Source organism: Cajanus cajan, chromosome 2 (assembly GCF_000230855.2).
Source record: "Cajanus cajan strain Asha chromosome 2, NIPB_CcT2T_4, whole genome shotgun sequence".
Taxonomy (NCBI): Eukaryota; Viridiplantae; Streptophyta; class Magnoliopsida; order Fabales; family Fabaceae; genus Cajanus; species Cajanus cajan.
Window position 1 is genome coordinate 77,025,989 of NC_138518.1, and position 19,360 is coordinate 77,045,348.

The window sequence follows — 19,360 nt, forward strand, 5'->3', positions numbered from 1 at the left end:
ACTTAACTCCATTACTCATCGTCACCCTCAAAGCAAGTATTTAACTTAAAAAAAAAAATAGGAACTTTTACAACCACTACCCGTTCTAAAAAATTATTAGGATAATATTTCTATAAATTTTGTTACTCATCTATTGCCTTCAACTCACTACCATATCTTCTAGGTGATCTTAGATCGACTTACAAAGTACTGTTATTTTGTTGTTTTACCTGATCATTTTACATCAACCAACCTTACATCACGATTTTTAGTTGAGATCATCTGTCGTTTACATGGTCTTATCAAAATGACTTTCTTTGACTGTAATCCTATTTTTCTTAGCATTTTCTAGTGCAAACTATTTGGTTTTAAAGGGACCACTCTAAAGTATTCCACTGCCTACCACCCTCAAACTGATGGACAAGCTGAAGTTGTTAATCGATCCCTCCAAACTTACCTTTGTTGTTCCATTGGTGACCATCCTTCCAAGTGGTAACATTTCACTCAATTAGTCGAACTTTGGTATAACACCTCATGGCACTTCTCCATCAACATGACACCTTTTTAGGCTCTTTATGGTCATCTTCCCCTAACCCCCTTAAATTATCAAGTTCAATCTTCTGATCCTCCAAATGACACCATTTCTTTGCAACGAACATGAAAAATCATGGAAGCTCACACAAACAAATGTTGAACAAACCTTACCTTTCAACCAAAGGAATGGGTTTGGTTTTGACTTCAACTTTATCATTAGTAATTTGTTTGCCATTGTCCTTTATAAAAGTTGACTCACTTTTTTTAGGGGCCTTTTCATATCATCCACCATATTGGCCAAGTTTCCTAGAAACTTGATCTTCCCTTGACGACACACATACATCTCGTCTTCCATATTTCTTTATTATGTTGTTTCATTGGCCCACCACCAACAATTTTCATCCTTCTCCCTCTATATTTGTTTCCTCCTTTGAAAAATATCATTTCAATCACCCACCCTTCTCCCTCCCTCACTTTAGTTCCCTAAATTGGTTCAACTCAAGAAAAGGACACAAACTTTGTTCCATTGTTTAATGACACACTCAATACAACTAGCACTCACTGCTTCTCGCCTAATCCTTATGCACAATCTCATCCCCTGGTTCATGCCTCGAAAGCATCCATCCTATTGTCACCCCCTAATTCAAACTTCACCCCACCTTCCTCGATTAATGTGCTGCCACCTCACTCAAAAGTTCTAGATTCTTCTAAGGGCTTTGAGGACAAAACCAAGTTTGATAAGGTCAACATTGATAAGTCTATTCAGATAAATAATCGTGGAGAAGGAAAGAGACTCAAATGTATTACAAAAAGGCCCAATTGACTTGATAGTTTTTGTTTAAATTGCAATAACTAAATTATCGCTTTTGTCTTTTTTTAATGTTGGATAATGACACCTTGACGCCTCTATTATTTTTAAACAGGGCCTAAGGTTTCCCCTTTACCATAGGGAATGAAGTTATATATATATTTTTTATAGCATTTCATAGATTATTTTACTGTTATATAGATTTTAGTGACTTGAAGATAGGGTTAATCTCATCATAACGATACCATTGAAATGACTTATTCATCCCAATAATACGAAGGTACGAGTGATAATACAAAGACAAACTTTTTAGGAAGATAAAAATATTAAATGCATCACTTTCATAGTATATATATATACATGTATATATACGTTGTATTTGTGTATTATAATTTATAATTGAACTACAAATAAGATCATTAGATTGTGAGTTATGTAATACAGATGTAATCCTAAAATAATTTTGCCCATTTAAAATATAAGATTATGCAAATAACAAGATAAGTCAACTCTTATTTAACTCTACTTGTGATTTAATTTTTTTTAATTAATAAATATGACTTATATAGTTAATAAGTTAATTATTATATACTTGTATGAGAAACAAATGAATCTTTTACTAAGTTTATAATACAATAAAAATTAATATATAATATAAAAACTTGAACTATTAAACTTGGAAGAGATTGAGAATCGAGATAAATGCATTATGACTTAAAAGAGTGGAAATGCGAGATTTAAAGAATAATATATTTAAATTGTGGGTGAGGAGAGGCGTGATCAGAGCCGTTGAAATGGCATTTAAGACGGTGACGCGTTTACTGAGAGTGATAAGCATCAGTTTCCGTGTTTGCGAGCCTTGTCTACTTTGTGTCCCCTCATAATCCTAACGTCTCTAAAATGGCTGATTGGGGTCCGGTGGTCATCGCGGTGGTGCTGTTCGTGCTGCTCAGCCCGGGGCTCCTGTTTCAGATACCGGCTAGAGGAAGGGTTGCTGAGTTCGGTAACATGCAAACCAGCGGTGCTGCCATTCTGGTTCACGCCGTCATCTACTTTGGCCTCATCACCATCTTCCTCATCGCCATCGGCGTTCACATCTACACTGGCTAGCTATCTCCCCTCCATCTCACTCTATTTCGCGCATCTCTTTCTCCCTGCTTTTTACTTTTCTAGATTTACATTCCCTTAGCATCTACTCGTCTCTAATTTCTGTATCTGTATGTGGGTTGGGATAAGGAACGAGGAAGATTAGGATAAGGATGATGTTATGTTCTGTTGTCTTGTCTTGTGTTTTATGGAGATATCAATCGTGATCGGTGATCCTTTTTTCTTTCTCACGTTCCCTTTGCCCAAAATTATTTCTAACCTTTGGCCTTATTATGCGCTCTTTCCCGGATTGCTCATCTACTTGTCAAATGGAAAAAAGGCACCCATTCAATGCATCATTTATCGTTTCCGCTTCTGAAAACACTTTTAACTTTTTCAAAAAATAATACTACCACTTCACTTGTGTAATTTTTGTTTAAATTTAAGTAGGTTTAATTATGGAATGCCTAATTTAATTTGCAATTTTGTTTTTCAATCTTACTTGCTTCGAGGAACACTCTTGGGTTTATTATGTTAAAAGTCTTGTAGTAAGTGTGGTAACTTATTTTATAAAATTAATCTTATAATTATTATTTTTTATTTTGAAAATGATGCAACACAAAAATTATTTTTTATACAATATTATTATAGATATAAATAAAAGATTTAATTAAGATTATATTAAGAAATTAATATAACACTTATTTTTATTCTCTTTTTTTTCTTCTAATGCTTCACTTACTATCAAACAGAGTAGTTTCAAGAAAAAGTTATAAGACTATTATTGTGAAATGACGTTTTGAAATTTGTTTTACACAAACGACCCTTCAGGCCTAAGCTATAAAGCTGTTTATGTTTACTTCGCGAGGTGCATTCACGTGGTTTCGACGTTTCGTTACTTTCGTACACCTAAAAAATAACAATGATAGCGTAAAATATAGTCCTTATAATAATTAATAATTTCAATTTTGTCACTTTATAATTTTTTATTTCAATGTAGTCCTCAATAATTTAAAAATATCAATTTGGAATTTTTTGTCCAAATTTTACAAACGGTATTAAATGTGATGATATGGATGTCACGTAGATGCATAGGTAGCATCCCTTCTCACCCTTTTTTTTAATGATTTGGAACAGCCCGTTCTGAAACCAGTCATGGCGACTCAGACACTAATATACGCCTAACTAATTTATTATTTATATGGGTAATGATGAAAAATAAGGATAAGAAGATCAACTCAAGTGCATATTTTTATATTTGAATTTATGCTATATTATGAATTTTTGTTTTCAATCTTTGAACCACATTGGTGCATTTTGTTGAAATGTAACATTTAAATTTAAACATCAGTCAATGCTCCTTTAATGAAACCAGAACGGTTCGTTCTGATACACTCGTTGTGTGTTACATTTGCACCTAGAACGACCCGTTTTAGATACAAAATTAACACACAATGAGTGGGTCAGAACGGGTCGTTCTAGTTTCAGAACGGCCCGTTCCAGCAACATTAAAAAAAGAGTATGAGACCTTGCCACTTGTGTATCTACGTGGCATCCACGTCATCTACATTTAACACCGTTTGTGAAATTTGGACGGAAAGTTCCACATTGACATTTTTTAAATTATTAGGGACCAAATTGAAACAAAAATTATAGAGGGACCAAATTGAAACAAAAATTATAGAGGGACGAAATTGAAACTATTAATTATTATAAGGGACCAAATTAGATGTTTTGTCTTAATTTTATCTTTGAAATTATTTTTATTATGATTCATAATTATTTTCGTTCTTGGTACTAGTATTATTATTTAATTTAGTGTCTGAGTTATATAAAAAAAGCCAAAAAGGTTATCTAATCTAATTATATAAAAATAATAATAATAATTTCATTAACAGAATTATAAGAAAAAAATAAATTTAAGCCTTTAAACTATATTGATTGAGCGATGAATTTATAATTAAAATGATTTATAATCCATATTGTTTGTTATATATAATAAAATGTTGATTTTAATTAATTATTTAAAAATTATATATAAAGTAGTTTCTAATTAACAAACCAAATAAAAATACTTATACTAAAAATATATGAAAGTTAAAGATAAATTGTTTGATTGTTAAAGTCAAATATCAAATGAAGACCATCCTTAAAAGTCTAAATCAATTAATTAATAATTATTAAAGTCAACAATCAAAATTATGAGCTCTAATATAATGGTAAAGACTTAAATAGCCTAATAATTATCAATTTTAAAGATTGATTACTTATTTGATGGGCTTTTTATTGTAGCACACTTTGCTCCCCCTAAGAAAAACTCATCTTAAAGTTTTTGGGGGCAAATTTATTTATTTATTAAATTTGTTGGACTAAAATTTCAAATGGGCCTGTTGTTCAGTTTAAACAGTCTGGGCCAAAAATGCAGGTCCAGATAGCCGATTTGTCTGTGTAGCCCAGAAACGCGTTTCCCCTGGCTTGCTAGGCGCTAGCACTCTTTCCCACTCTCATTTCTCGGTTTCACTCTCTCTCTCTGACTATCTCTCTCTCATGGCGAATCTCGCACGCTTCTCCAAGCGAGCCATCGGAAACGTATTCGCGCTAACAAGGCACCACGTGCTACCGCAGCCTCTGGTGGCGGCAGCGGAACGCCATTTCGCCACGGAGACGGTGAAATCGATAACCCCGTCGGCGGATCGCGTGAAGTGGGACTACCGAGGGCAGAGGAAGATAATCCCGTTGGGACAGTGGCTCCCGAAGGTGGCGGTGGATGCTTACGTGGCACCCAACGTGGTCCTCGCCGGCCAAGTCACCGTCTGGGACGGAGCCTCCGTCTGGCCCGGCTGCGTCCTCCGCGGCGATCTCAACAAGATCAGCGTTGGATTCTGCTCCAACGTTCAGGAACGCTCTGTTCTCCACGCCGCATGGTCTTCTCCCACAGGTTAGCTTCCCATTCCAGGACCTTCGAATTGGAAACGTTAATTATAGATTCGGTTCGAAATTCCAAGAATTCGTGTTTCGCGAAAATCGGTGCGATTTAATTTGTGCATTTGATAATACTATTGCACTTGTATAATCTTTCTTCTCTAGCAAAATTAAGTGGAGAAAACCTGGTTTGCTTCATAGTTTGGTAGTTGTCGACGTTGGTTCATTTGGTAATCAATCTGCTTTCGAATACATTGGAGCTGGGGGTTTAATTTTATTAACTTGTAGTTTCTGACACCAAATTGTTGCCCAGAAGAGAAGTACGCTTTTGTATTTCTGGTTTTCTCTACGCCCACACAACCTTTTTTGCCCCCTCCCCCGCGTAAAGAATAGTGCATTGCTTGTTAGTACAAGTTCTATATGAATATAGAGGTGTCTGTATTTCATTGGATTACCGGTAAGACTCTGTTTAGATAAATTTCTCCGGAAGGAAATAAGAAATAAAATTAATTGAGCTTCTCCCATGAGTTCGTTAAAATTAACAATGGTACTCTAGATTTTGTAGAAGTTAAATGGGAATTTGTATAGAAGTTAATTACATAAAGGTCCAGTTGGACTTTGGATTAACTTTTTCATAAACACTTATAGGAGAAGAAAATAAAAAATAAAAAATGAAATAAACTTATCCATAAGATAAAATTAGCTTATGCATAAGTTAAAACTAAGTTGTTAGAGAAGTTAATACAAGAGTTTTTACAAATTAGTTTATACATGATCTAATTTTAGTTTATGGAGATTTTTTTTTTTTAGTAGTGTTTATGGGGAAATTTATCTAAAGTTCTAAACATCTCTTGATTTTAGCTTGTTAGAAAATCTCAATTCATATGCATTTGTTATTTTTTCTCTTGATTTTAGCTTATTAGAAAACCTCAATTCATATGCATTTGTTATTTTTTCCTCTTATAAGTGCTTCTAGAAAAGTTTATCTAAATGAGACTTAAATTTAAAGAATACAAAAAATAAAGAAACTGGAATCCAACTTGTCTAAAGTGAGAAATTTACTTTAGAAGATAAAATATGTAATTCAGTTGTTTATGTGAAAATTAACAGTCGATATTACATGCATTAATGCATTAATTCAGTTGTTTATGTAAGTCAGCAATTGTTTTTTCATCAGTGATTGAGATTACTTATTGTTATTCACTTGCATTTGGTACCCGGAATGTTTTTCCATTCCTGGAAACCTTAAAATGAGAATCTTAGTTTCTTATGTTCGGTAACTATTTTTAAAAAATAAGATATTTCCAGGAATGTAGTTTCCTGGAAATCATTTTTATCCCACTTTCCTACAAAGACATTCTTACGAGGGGGTGAGAATTCAACTTTCTCGAGTTAGGAGGAAAGTTTAATACATATAAAAAGACTACAATATCCTTTTTTAAAATAGAAGATCTTTCTCCTATTTCTCTTTCTCTCTCTATCTCTCTCATTCTCACTTTCACTCCCACTCTTCCTCTCTCCCTCTCCCTCTCTCTCTATTTCTCTCCCTCTCTCTCTCCCCTTTATTTCTCTTTCTCCCTCTCTCTCTCACTCTCACTTCTCCTCTCCCTCTCTCTCCCTCTCTCTCTCCCTCTCTCCCTCTCTTTCTTCTGTATCTTTATTTCTCTTTCTCTCTCTTATATTTCATTATTTCTTGACCATGTCAATTTTAATAATATTATTAAAGTTTGTTTTGTTTCTATAGTTTAATAATATTTGTTGAAAAAATTTAATTTATTAATTTATTTATTTGAATGAAATGAAATATATATTTTTATCCTTCTTAATTATTATGTACCATTTTTATTTTGTTTATTTTTTTTGTTGAATTTTGTTTTTAAATAATTTTAACTATAAGTTTTTAACTTTTTAAAAATAGGTTAATGTCATTTTTTTATAAGATTTGAGTAAATAAATATATCTAATAAGTTTATTTTAATAAAGGATATTTTTGTAAAAAATATTTATATTCCCAGAAATATGGTATTGTAATAAAACATAAAAATCTTTAATTCCCGGAAATCTTATATGAATATTCTCAAAAACCTTTATGAATAAGGATTTGTAATTCCTTGGAATCATGATTCCTAAAAATAAAAAAACTTCTCCTTTATCCAACGTCCCATTAGGGTGAAATGGTGCCACTTGTTTCATGTAAAACTTTCGTGCAACAGTGTTGTACCAAATAGTATTTTGAATGAAATATTGTTTCATTGATTTGCCTAAAGTCCTTAACTTACTAGTTGACATCTGTATCAGGGGATACAGATGCTCTACATGTATAAATGAGTTTTCTTAAATGTTGAGAATGAGATTATTTTTCATTTCTTCTGAAGTTAATAATTTTCGAATATCATTGAAGATCGTAATATCTATCTTATTCATTGGGTCAAAAGGATTACTTACATATTTTTTAGAGAGTGGGGATGAGGTGGAAGAGGAGTTCGATGCAGATACTTGTTTCATCTGATTACTTCACAATGCTGGGGGATCAATCTTTAGTGATTGTGTTATTGAATTACATTGCAGCTTCCATATTCAATTTGAGATCCTTGAAAAATTCGTAATTATGGTTTATGAATGTATTGCTTATGCATTATTTATGCTTTCTTTCGCAAAACAGGCCTTCCGGCTGACACCTCAATAGAAAGGTATGTGACAATTGGGGCATACAGCTTGTTGAGGTCCTGCACTATTGAGCCAGAGTGCATTATTGGGCAGCACTCCATCCTTATGGAAGGTTCGTTGGTGGAGACACAGTCAATCCTTGAAGCAGGGTCAGTAGTTCCGCCAGGAAGGCGAATTCCATCAGGTGAACTTTGGGCAGGAAATCCAGCCAGGTTTGTGAGGACGTTGACTCATGAAGAAATCTTAGAAATCCCCAAACTGGCAATTGCTATAAATGATCTGAGCAAAGACCATTTCTCAGAGTTCCTTCCTTATTCCACAGTATATTTGGAGGTTGAGAAGTTTAAGAAGTCCTTGGGTATTTCAGTTTGATGCTCCTTTTTTGTTATACTTCAATGTATCTGTTAGCTGGAGTTTTGCTTGTAAGGAAATAAGAATCTAAACAAAGAGCAAGCTTTTGTATTTTCTTTGTATTCCTTGCTGGAATTATTAGCTAAAAACATCATGTTCTATATAATTGACTGGAGTAATATGTTCAGAGATGAGATGTATCTCCTGAGCTCTGGGCATTAGTTATTTTACTCCCAATTGGACAGATCCGCTATTTCTCCCATTTTATCCATTTGTTGCAAACCGGTATTGGGTGGATAAATCAGGTTTTTATCACTTTCTCTCACTGCCTGCTTTTTTTTTTTATATATTTTTTTTATCAACTATTTGAAGGCATTTGTGAAAGAGATACACGGGTTCATTTGAGTTGTGATTTGAGTTTCCAAAGGAAAGGGTATGGGTGGTTCTTCCTTGACTATGTGACTTTGCACACTATTCTTATGGTTTAACGGTCGTGACATACTTGCCTCAGTGTAATATATATGCAGTATGCTTATTTGTTTTCCTGTTGAAACATACAGTATTCATTATCCAACTTCGATATCCACTATGTCAACAATTATTAAATACTAAGAAAGCCAACTCCAAGTTATTAAGTATGAATGGGATAATAAAAAATATATATAACGTACAAAGACTGCATTGTTGTATGGTGAGAACTGAACAAGGATGATACTAAAATCTCACAGTAGACCCCAGAATCAGGGGGTGGTGCTGCCAGGCCAAAGGCAGACTCAAGAGGCCACCCCCACTTAGTCAAAGATACTTAAAGTTAGCTTAATTGTTATTGCGGGATTTGTTGTCAAACACGTTTTAGTGTGTTTATCTTTGTGATATAGTTGAAGGCATTGAGATGCTCTGTGGATGACATTGACTCCACTGTTAAGAATGGCAACATCATATCATAGGAGGTACTTTATTAGATGCTACTAACTCCCAATTATCGGAATTTTTTTAATTTCTGTTTCCTTTTGTTGTTGACGTAGTTGGATATTATTTCACATCTTGGGAAAAAAAATTTGTTTGGAGGAACCCTCGTATTTTGCGCTTGAATGAGATAAGTTTCTAGTGAGGGATGCTTTGGAAAAAAGGATTTAAAAATATTTCAATTGCTGCAGTGGACCATTTTAGGATATAATATGCTACAACTCCACTTTCATATATTAAGTGAGCTGGAAAATTCCTAATTAGTGAGGGGATTAGGACATGGACTATAGTTGTATAAATGATATATTAATGTTAAAAATGGCCACTTGAATTGTAAAAGGAAGGCAAGATAAGAATAAGATTATACGTTCAATTTCTCATAAACCAACCTGCATGAACTAAACAAAACTATGTATTAAAACTTAATGGATTCTCAAATAATTAGCCTAATTATTATTCCCTGTTGTTGTAGGAGATAGGAGGGTGGAAGAAGAGATGGGTTTGAATAATGACAATTAGTTGGCACAATGTTGGAAGCATTATTTAAAACATATTTGATTAGAAAACCGGTGAAGAAGGAAACCTCCCCTTTGTGGTCTCATATAATCATCAACCATAATGTAGGTATAGATGTAATGGGAAATTTATATAATAATTGATAGATATTGACCCCTCAACTATCCTAATTTAATTCAAAATTTTCCCTATATATCACCCGTTTTCTTCTCTTATAAAGCAAGCCACTTCAAGACTTGCTTTCTTCCATAACGCCAGAGGCCCCAATAAGACCCTTATTTCAGTTATTTGGTTCGTTGCTGGAGCAAGACTTGGCTCGAACTCAAGCCTATGTTGTTCTTCACTCACAAAGGTAGAAATTGCTAATGTTTATAGTAATTTCTTTTGTTGGGGGAATAGGAACGGATGTTGGGACGGCTCAATCAAATCAAATCTCCTAATGACTGGGTCCTTTGGTATGATTGAGCCGTGCCAATATCAATTCCTTCTAATCAAAGATTAAGGCATTTTTGTTATCCCTTTGTGTATGTTTAATTTAACTCATTTTTATCTTAAATCATATAGAACTAAAATATTATTAAGATAGCTTCCGAAAAATGATTTATTTTTTAAAATTAAACTTTACTCAACATGCGTGTACCTAAACAGTTAAATGCTGAATGGTTATTCTTATTATTTGCCATGTAAAATGCTAAGATGTTAGCTGACAGTGCCCACTGCCAAACATATTCATATGTAACTACAGTATGTAAGGGCGGATAAATGTTTCCCCTCCCGTTTTAGGAAAAATTACACAGTGCTGTATTTAACAAATTTTATGTCTAAGATAAAACATTTATTTAAGTTTTATCCTCAAATAATTGATAGTTTTTTATTTTTTTTATTTTTTGCAACAAATTATTAATTAAATCTAATAGTTTAAAATTTTCAACATCTCACTTAATGATCATTCATTCAATAACTATTTTGTAACATAGTCTCAAATTAATCTAAAAAAAATTAATTTTGATAAGTAATTATAAAAATAATTACAAATATTATTTATAATATTTTATAAATTAACATATTTCACGAATTTAAAAAATATTTTTTAATATAGTTTAATATTTATAATGAAACACTAATTTGTTTGTTAATATTTTTTTTATTAATTTCAATTTAGAGAAGAAGAAAAAATCCATAATCTCTAATGATGCAATTTTTTTCTTCAAAATCTTATTTATTGAAATTCAAATAAAAAATTCAAAGTAATTTTATATTTTAAAATAAGTTGTGAATAAAATAAAATAAGATAAAATGATTTGACACTTATAAAAAATGATCAAAACTAGACAAATATTTTTTTTATAAAAATTAGAAGAATTACTCTTTAACCAAATGTTGTTATCATTATCATTTTTGTTATATTTACTATCATTCTATTTATTTATTATATATAGGTTATCATATTTTTATGAAATTTAACCTTTATATTTATTTCAATAACATTTTTTCTTCAATTCAAAAAAATATAATATAAGTTTTTAATTATGATAAAATTTTCAAACTAATAATTTTACAATAATATTTATATATAGACACATTTTTTAAATAATTTTATAATCTAATGTATTAAAAAAATTAATTATTAATAATATAATTAAATATATTTCTTAATTACATAAAATTATATATATATATATATATATATTAAAAAAAATTGGTTGAAAACCTAAGACAAAGATCTTATTGACATTGCCTTAGCTACGATCATGAAATTACAATAGGTATAATAGTTTTTAATATTTGTTTATTATCCCTATAACTTTGAATTCACTAACCTGAACTTAATTTATTAGAGTAAAAAAAATATTTTTTACGTCCTATAAATTTCAAATATTGAATCCATTTGTTTTGGGCCAAGGCCGACTGACACCTAAACAGCCCAAAGATAAAACAATGGGCTCATTGTCTGCGTCATGCCTAGGAAGCACCATGCACCTGCGTTATACGGAAACATACTTCCTAAAATATGAAGTAACAATGAACGAGAATGACATGAAAAAATGGAGAGCATTTTTGAAAATGGGTGGATGAAAGATAAATTGATAAGTTAAATAGTACGAGGGAAGCATATAATAAAAGAGTGTATGTAGTGTCTATTCCCATTGGAAGGGAAATAGTGCAGGGGCATCATTCCCCTGGGATCCATTAGAAGCTAAGTTATACATGGAGGAAGAGTGGTCACTCCCAGTGGGGCCCAAAACGGGGTCCAAGCTGTTATCGTGCAGGCTGAGGCCCAATGGCTGCATAAGCGGCGAGTGGGGGTTCACCATTTGGTTTAACCCATTTCCAGGACTGTGCGGCTGAGGTGATGACAGAAGAGAGAGAGCACGAGAGGAGTCGTGGACCGAACTTGTAAGGCTATCACTGAACATTTTGCATCTCAGCCCACCGCTTTCCGAGTACGGGCTCGTCCTAAGAAACATCTGGGCCTGGCCCGCCGAACCAGCTCCCAGATGTGGGCTTTGGCTGTTCATGGCATGCGTATGGTCACCTTGCATGAACGCGACTTGCTTCCCTTCTTTATAACCGGTTGGAGAAGAAGACCCAAGAAAAAGGTCCTGTTTATCAACCAAATGCAATTGTTGGTGTTGGTTGTGCCCATGAAGCCTAACATCACCAGAACCACCAACAACTCCACCCCAAGTAGGATTCACCACAGTAGTGGAAGGGTACACATGTGAACTTGAAAAAGGTAGCAACTGGGTGCCTGATAAAAAGTATTAGTCACAAATCACGGTAAATATCACTTGTAATTTTAACAAACTTACCATATATCAACTATTTTCTCATTGTGGGGTATAGGTGGGCGTGCCTAACCAATAATTGAGCTTATGTGTGTGTTTGTTTGTGAAGAAATGTCCAAACCGTGTGAGAGAGTTGAGGTGTGACACAGGATAAGATATTTAGGCAAAATACATAAGACTACTTACACACAACAGTTCTAGGATGTCCTCTCTCAAAAGCAAAAGGCTTTTGTGTGTGTTGTGAGTACTGACACGTTATGCTAGTGGCCACTGGATTGGCATTTGGTAAGTGCAATGTGCAATTGTGTGTATATGTTAGCTTTGAAGATTTGTGCAGCTATGTGGGGATACTGAGGAAATGTCTGCTCCAAATCTAGGCACACAGGGGTCCACTCAGATAAGCTAGAAGTGGAAGTTGAAGCTAACCTTGGTAAGTGGACAAAAAACTAGCAGAGCGCGTTAGAGGTTCTGGTTGGGGCTTTCTTCTCCGTCGGTTGTGCCCATCTAACCGCTTCCTGCAGCTCCTTTTCCCCTCATCAAATTCCTCTAGTGAATGGAACCTACACAACACACAACTTCACTAGTGAGTCAGGTAACATGTCATGTCAACATGCCATCAACACGTACCATGCACATGAAGCTTCAAAAGTGGAAAAAATAGCTAATCAGGAATCATCAACACTCAATAATACAGCCATTAGGACACTTATTTATTTCTCCATATCGCAGAATCTACCGGTATGGGGGTTTATCAATGTGTCATCCCATCAAGTACAATTCAAGCTATACAACATCAAGGACATAAAAGAGTGTGGTCTCCTAAATTAGCATCATACTTGCTGTAAATTAAATTAACCATTAACAAGTGATTTATGTTGTACATTTTGCCCATCTTCACGGTAAATCATAAGCTACGATCCATCTTTGATTTTCAAACTTGTAAATCACAAATATTATTAGTTTCAGACATGTGATTGCACTGTTTTCAAGAACTTATTTGTGCTATGTCCAAGTCCCTAAAGATATAACAGATTTTTCTCCATAGATATAGATATCATGCATTCACACATTCATGAATCTGGACTGTTGGATGAAGATCAAACGATTCGTATTTTAATGTGCATTTTAAGTGAAATTTATCAAGATAACATATGAACCATCCAATCTTTATCCAACTATTAATGCATGTATTTGGTAACTGTAGGGTATCCAGATCCCAGAAGATGATCAGGTATCTTAATAGGGAATTATCTTAATTAATCAGGCAGCATTTTCTAGTATCTATAGGTATCATCAGTTGAGATTCCTTTTTTGTTAGGATTGTGCTTCTACCTCCCTAACAAGCAATTTCATCGCAACGCAAGACACACACACATACAAATGTGAAATATGAAATACGAAAGATGCACCTGCTACACTGTTGGCAGAACCTTTGTTTCTGGCCTCCAATTGTGACCTGTGCAGTCTTGGAGTGGACTTCACAGACCTTATGGCGCCTATGATAGTCCCTACAATTACTGAGATCAGAATGGCAACCATCCACAAGGCATGACACTGTTTGTGTCCCATTGCTAAGGGCACGAGCCCTCTTAGATGACCCTGAGGATGAGGATGCCATTTTGGACACTCCAACACCATCTTTGGACTTGCTCATCACTGATTCCATGCCAGAATTCCCAACCTGGCCAAGCTTCAAATCAACAGAAAATTCCCCCTTTGTTCCATACATTCCATATTTGTTTGACCCTTCCATAGTTTCCATGTTGGTCAAGTTTGCCTGATCCACTTCACTCAAATCCCAAGAAGGTGCTTTCAAATTCCAGTCCATAGCAAAAACACTTCCACTTTGCTCACCTTACTGTGTGTACCACGAGAAGATGCTTCTCAATTACAAGGAGATTGATAAGTAAGAGAAAATTAAACATTGGACCAAACAGATAGATTTTATGAAAGAAGGTAAACCAAACTTTATGAAAGTGCATCTATAACTGATTAATGTGCAACAACCGAAATTCTATTCAACAAGATTTTTTGAGTGACAACTGATAGAGCAGGATTTTATTTTAAAAAAATAAAATAAAAGGGACAAACATAAAATAGGCTCCTTGTATAGAACTATATTAGACATTTGTTTGTCCGTATTTAGCAAAAAGGAGAGAGAGAAGAAACCTGCACCAGAGAGTGTTGAAAATACGTAATAATGACTAGCACACAGCTGCCAAGTAGAAAGAGTTCCAAGGAAATCGGAGTTACAATTCACAAACTTACTAACAGCATGTAATGAAGCAAATAGGAAAACAAAAACTAAAAACACATTAAAAAGAGGAAAGTAAGTGTTTGTAGACAACCATAGGTGAAGTATGCTTACTTCTTCACTTCACCACCAAAACCGCCACTGGACAGCCAAATTAAGAAAGCAAGCTTTTTTTCTTCCTTTATTTATATTTTTTAAGTTGAAAAAAAAAGGGGGCAGAAAGAGAGAGGGTTGTGTGTAATATGAAAGAAGGAACACCACATAAAGCATACCTTGTTAGCCACTTAAGAAGATGAAACTGTGGATTTGTGCATACAAGAGTGTGGATAGTGTATTGATAGTTGAAGTTGATACTAGGGGAGGACTGAGGACAGGGACAGAGAGAGAGGGGGAGAGAACAAGAGCAATGAAACTCAAAAAGGGTGAGGATAATGTACCCTGTTTATCAAGTTGAACTAAATATTTTAAGAATTTAAAAATGCGATTTTTTTTTTCCAAAAATAGGGCCTCTTCCGGGTATGTAAAGCTTGAGAAAGAAAGGAAAGAAAGGAGATATAATAAGGACAGGCTGTTGGTTGCTTTCAGCTTTTGTAGTCAGGAAAGAGAAGTACAAAGAATGGATGCTCAAGACAAGGCATGTGGCATTGTGTTTCACATTTCATGGCATGTCTTTCCTTTCTAAGGATTATCTTCCTTTTTTAGTTTTCAACACTACAGTAATCCTTTGTTTAACCATCATGAAGAAAATAAATAATCAAATGAAGGAAAAAAATAGTAATAAAATATGCAATCGAAAGGATGTATTATTTAAATAAATAATAAAAAAAAGTATTTTCTTTTAATATGGAAAAAACTCTCTTATTTGAATACTAAGGCAATTTATTTAATACAAAATTTCATGTTCGATTCTTATTTATATGAAAATCCTTCAGATCAATGGTGACAATCATAATATTAAAAGGGAGATAGGAAAAAAAAACACTACATATAAAAAAATTAATAATAAGCTTTTATAAACATTTTTTATACAATAGAAATATTAAAAAAACTACGATGATAATTAAATATATAAGTTCTCACAAACATATATTTTTGTTATTTTTATTTGAATATATGCACATACAACTTCACAATGATTAGATATTGTCCAATTTATGTTTAAGTTTTTATGATTTTATTTTTGGTCATTATTTAAAAAACTTTCAACCAATAAAGTATGTGTGTGTTTTATAAATTATTTTTTTTCTCATATTCTAATGATGTGTTACTTAATCTATATCCCAATAATTTTCTACCTCAAACAAAGGACTTTAATCTCCCATTTAGCAAGATTTGTTTTTGTATTGCATTCTTTTTATTGTTTGCATGTTATGGATTATGGGATTATTGGTTGTCACTAAATCCAACCTTATACACTAAGAGGAGGTAGTTATACCTTTGTTATTTTTATTAGGGGTATTTGGACACACAACTTCACAATAGTTAGATATTGTTCACTTTAGCCAATAATTTGGATGAAGAATTTTACAAATTCAAGGAATTTTAAATTCTTGGTATTTGAATTACTTTGATTTCAATTTTCATCATTCTTAAAATATTTTGTTTGGATAAGTCAATTCAAATTTCTCAATTTTTAAATTTATGGGTTAAATATGATAATTTGATTCTACCATGATAAATTTGATTTTAAAAATATATTTATATGTTGAGATTCTTAAATTAAATTTTATAAAATTAAATATTAACTAATTTTAAAATATTTAATAATTTTAAAATTTAATATTAGATAATATTTAATAATTTTAAAAATATTTTTAAATATTCAGTAATTAAAAATATGAAGAGATATGAGATAAGATAAAATATATAAGTGAAATATGAAGAAAAAAAATATGAGGAATTTCAAATTCTTACTTTTTTGGGAGAATTTGAAATTCTACTATTTCAAGGAATTTCACAAATGCTTGAATTTCAAATTCTTTATAAATTCTCCATCCAAACAAGGTATTTCACCTCAAAGAATTTGAAATTCTTCAAATAAATGAATTACTCCATTTAAATTCCCCATCCAAACACATTATAAGTTTTTCATGGTTTTTGTTTTTGGTCATCACCCAAAAAAGTCTCATAATTAATGAAGTATGTGTGTATTTTATAAACTCGTATTTTTCCTTTTTCTTTAACTATGCGAGACTTGATTTATATCTCAATATTCCTTTCTAACCTCTCAATCATTATGTTAACCCTAGTAGTTGTTCTATACCAAAATAAATATAATCAACATCATTATTATAGTTAAATATTTATTACATATTTTCTCATTAGTAAAATAACTACTTGAACATCAGTCCACTTGGATTTCATCTCAGTTAGTATATTTTGGAGCTCAAACAAAGTCAACACTTCTACTTCAAGCACATCAAATTTCATACAAATTCATTATGATCGACCTAGTGATATGAAATCTAGATAATTTACTTGAGACTTTAGACTCTTACCTCACTAATCTATTATACACACACACATACACACACACACACACACACACACACACACACATATATATATATATATATATATATATATATATATATATATGAGGAGGGATTCACTTATTCCAATAAAGTCTATTACACTTACTTTATTCAATAACTTATGTTTCACATCAAATTTCAGTGATCTAACTATTGAATTAAAAATTCTTAATACATAGATCGAGTTTGCAAAATTAAAAAATTTAGAAAATTATTTAAAACTTTATTTCATTAATTCAAATCAATATATATATATATATAATTATTATTATCTGTCAATTTAAATCAATGAAACACAATATCAAATAATTTTTTATATTTTTTAAAAAATTTTGTAGATTTATTTTATACATTAAAATATTTTAATTCAATGATTGAATCATTAAAATTTTATGTAAAACATGAGTTATTTAATAGAATAAGTATAGATAAACTTAGTTTTAAAATAAGTGAATTTATCTTTTCTTTATGTATATATAAAGAGAGAAAGGGACATGGAATAAAGCTCACAACTTCTTGAACTAGTATTATGTTTGATGGCATTATTTAAATAATTAACCTCTCAAATAAATCTTCACATCTAAAAATAAATAAATAAAACTTTAGTTTATCCACTAAGAGATATTCTGAATTTACTTAAAAAAATCATAATTCATTGTTTTCTGAAAAATTAATCATTCTCATTATTGATTAAGCCTATCTTTGTTAGTTTATTTATTTTTGAGTGATATATTTATATTTAGTTGAAATTGGAAAGTTGGTGATGTAGGGTGTAGCCCACAGGGGCACAGGCGATGGAGCGACAGCGGGGAACAAAACAAAAGACTTGAAATTTGAAAATGAAAACCTAAGTCCTAAGGTGTAGGGTTTATTTAAAAGGGTAAAAGAAAAGAAAAATCTAAGGTTGTCTAACACTAATAGTCATGTTGTAGTGTAGTTTGTTGGCAGAAGGCTAATGATGAGTGGTGCTGGTGGGCCTTGGCAGAAGACGCTCGCCATTAATTTAGAGGGCTCCAGGTTTAGATAGATGCCTTCCTCAACAATAATGAGACTCAATAAAACCTTCACATACCCTCCACCACGTGATACTCATAATCCTTATTCTCTATCTGCGAATCCTCATGCTGCATAATTGCTATTTATCATTCTCACAAACCTTTTTTTTTTTTTTTTTTTTTAGTTCTATATGCAAATATATCCAATTATCCTACATTGATTTTGGCTTTTTTTATTTGAATTTTGAGAAGAATAAATTGATAGAAAATTTATAATAACGAAGTTTTCATTAAAATTAAGTTTTTTTTTTTTCTGAATTGATTACTTTCCTTCACTCAACTTTCTTCTTAGAAAATATATATCGTTGAGAGTATTCTTGCAACGTCGTTGGAATTATATTGAATGAGTGTATAAAACAGTTAGTAGAGAGATCTTAATTACAATTTAACTGTTGGTCAAATTTCTTTAAATGGGAGAAGTCAGGTCAGGTATCCAATGCGATATTTAAATATTAGGAACAACAAAATATATATAACTTTTAGGATGTGAATTAAAGCAGGTCAACTTAACTAAGTCAACTAGCTCATAATTGGAAGAAAAAAAAAAGGATTAATTAAATTGAATTTACTTTAATACCGAGTTAGAAACTTTATCCCAAATCAACTTTAAGTAAGTCGTGGATTGAGTTGATCTGCCATAATTTTTAATAAAATAAAAAAATAAAAAAAGATTAATTATCAAATGATTTCTTAAATAAATAAAAAATTATATAAACATATTCATAATAATCATTAACTATTCAATTATGATCGGTCTAATAGTATGTGAATAGTTCGAATAACATGTATAAAATTTTAAGTTTTAATTGTGTTGTCATCATGGATATCATTTAACTTTGGAGAAATAAAGTAGTTTTCAAGAATGAGGAGGGAAACATATCTCAGCTGGTTTATCAAAT

The 19,360-nt window shown here is 32.1% G+C and overlaps 3 protein-coding genes across 10 annotated transcripts; 2 read left to right on the top strand and 1 right to left on the bottom strand.

The window, feature by feature from the left end:
* The first annotated feature begins 2,068 nt into the window (after window positions 1–2,068).
* On the top strand, window positions 2,069–2,658 carry LOC109816457 (DUF3339-domain containing protein). Its single transcript, XM_020381487.3, has one exon. The coding sequence runs from the start codon at window positions 2,222–2,224 to the stop codon at window positions 2,429–2,431; it is 210 nt and encodes a 69-aa protein (XP_020237076.1). The 5' UTR covers window positions 2,069–2,221; the 3' UTR covers window positions 2,432–2,658.
* Window positions 2,659–4,896: 2,238 nt separating this feature from the next.
* On the top strand, window positions 4,897–8,672 carry LOC109816438 (gamma carbonic anhydrase-like 2, mitochondrial). Its single transcript, XM_020381452.3, has 2 exons — window positions 4,897–5,345; window positions 7,992–8,672. Exons 1-2 carry the CDS (start codon window positions 4,955–4,957, stop codon window positions 8,366–8,368), a joined length of 768 nt encoding a protein of 255 aa, XP_020237041.1. The 5' UTR covers window positions 4,897–4,954; the 3' UTR covers window positions 8,369–8,672.
* Window positions 8,673–11,884: 3,212 nt separating this feature from the next.
* On the bottom strand, window positions 11,885–15,414 carry LOC109816441 (squamosa promoter-binding-like protein 13A). Of its 8 annotated transcripts, none has more exons than XM_020381459.3 (5): window positions 15,145–15,414; window positions 14,788–14,833; window positions 14,028–14,476; window positions 13,045–13,178; window positions 11,885–12,581 (listed from the first exon to the last, which is right to left on the bottom strand). In XM_020381459.3, exons 3-5 carry the CDS (start codon window positions 14,444–14,446, stop codon window positions 11,968–11,970), a joined length of 1,167 nt encoding a protein of 388 aa, XP_020237048.1. In that variant the 5' UTR covers window positions 14,447–14,476; window positions 14,788–14,833; window positions 15,145–15,414; the 3' UTR covers window positions 11,885–11,967. The 8 variants fall into 8 exon arrangements, with proteins under 8 accessions (XP_020237048.1, XP_020237052.1, XP_082925255.1 ...); XM_020381463.3 differs by having other exon boundaries at window positions 14,987–15,414; XM_083069129.1 differs by having other exon boundaries at window positions 14,028–14,498; window positions 15,145–15,413.
* Window positions 15,415–19,360: the final 3,946 nt, after the last annotated feature.

Bases quoted from the DNA above. Each gene is read 5' to 3' on its own strand.
- LOC109816457 (XM_020381487.3), top strand. From the start codon at position 2,222: ATGGCTGATTGGGGTCCGGTGGTCATCGCGGTGGTGCTGTTCGTGCTG.
- LOC109816438 (XM_020381452.3), top strand. From the start codon at position 4,955: ATGGCGAATCTCGCACGCTTCTCCAAGCGAGCCATCGGAAACGTATTC. The intron at 5,346-7,991 runs GTTAGCTTCCCA...TTCGCAAAACAG, and splicing joins CGCATGGTCTTCTCCCACAG to GCCTTCCGGCTGACACCTCA.
- LOC109816441 (XM_020381464.3), bottom strand. From the start codon at position 14,446: ATGGACTGGAATTTGAAAGCACCTTCTTGGGATTTGAGTGAAGTGGAT. The intron at 13,179-14,027 runs GTGCATCTTTCG...TGTGTTGTGTAG, and splicing joins TTCTGCCAACAGTGTAGCAG to GTTCCATTCACTAGAGGAAT. The intron at 12,582-13,044 runs GTTAGCTTCAAC...ACTTTTTATCAG, and splicing joins TTTTTTGTCCACTTACCAAG to GCACCCAGTTGCTACCTTTT.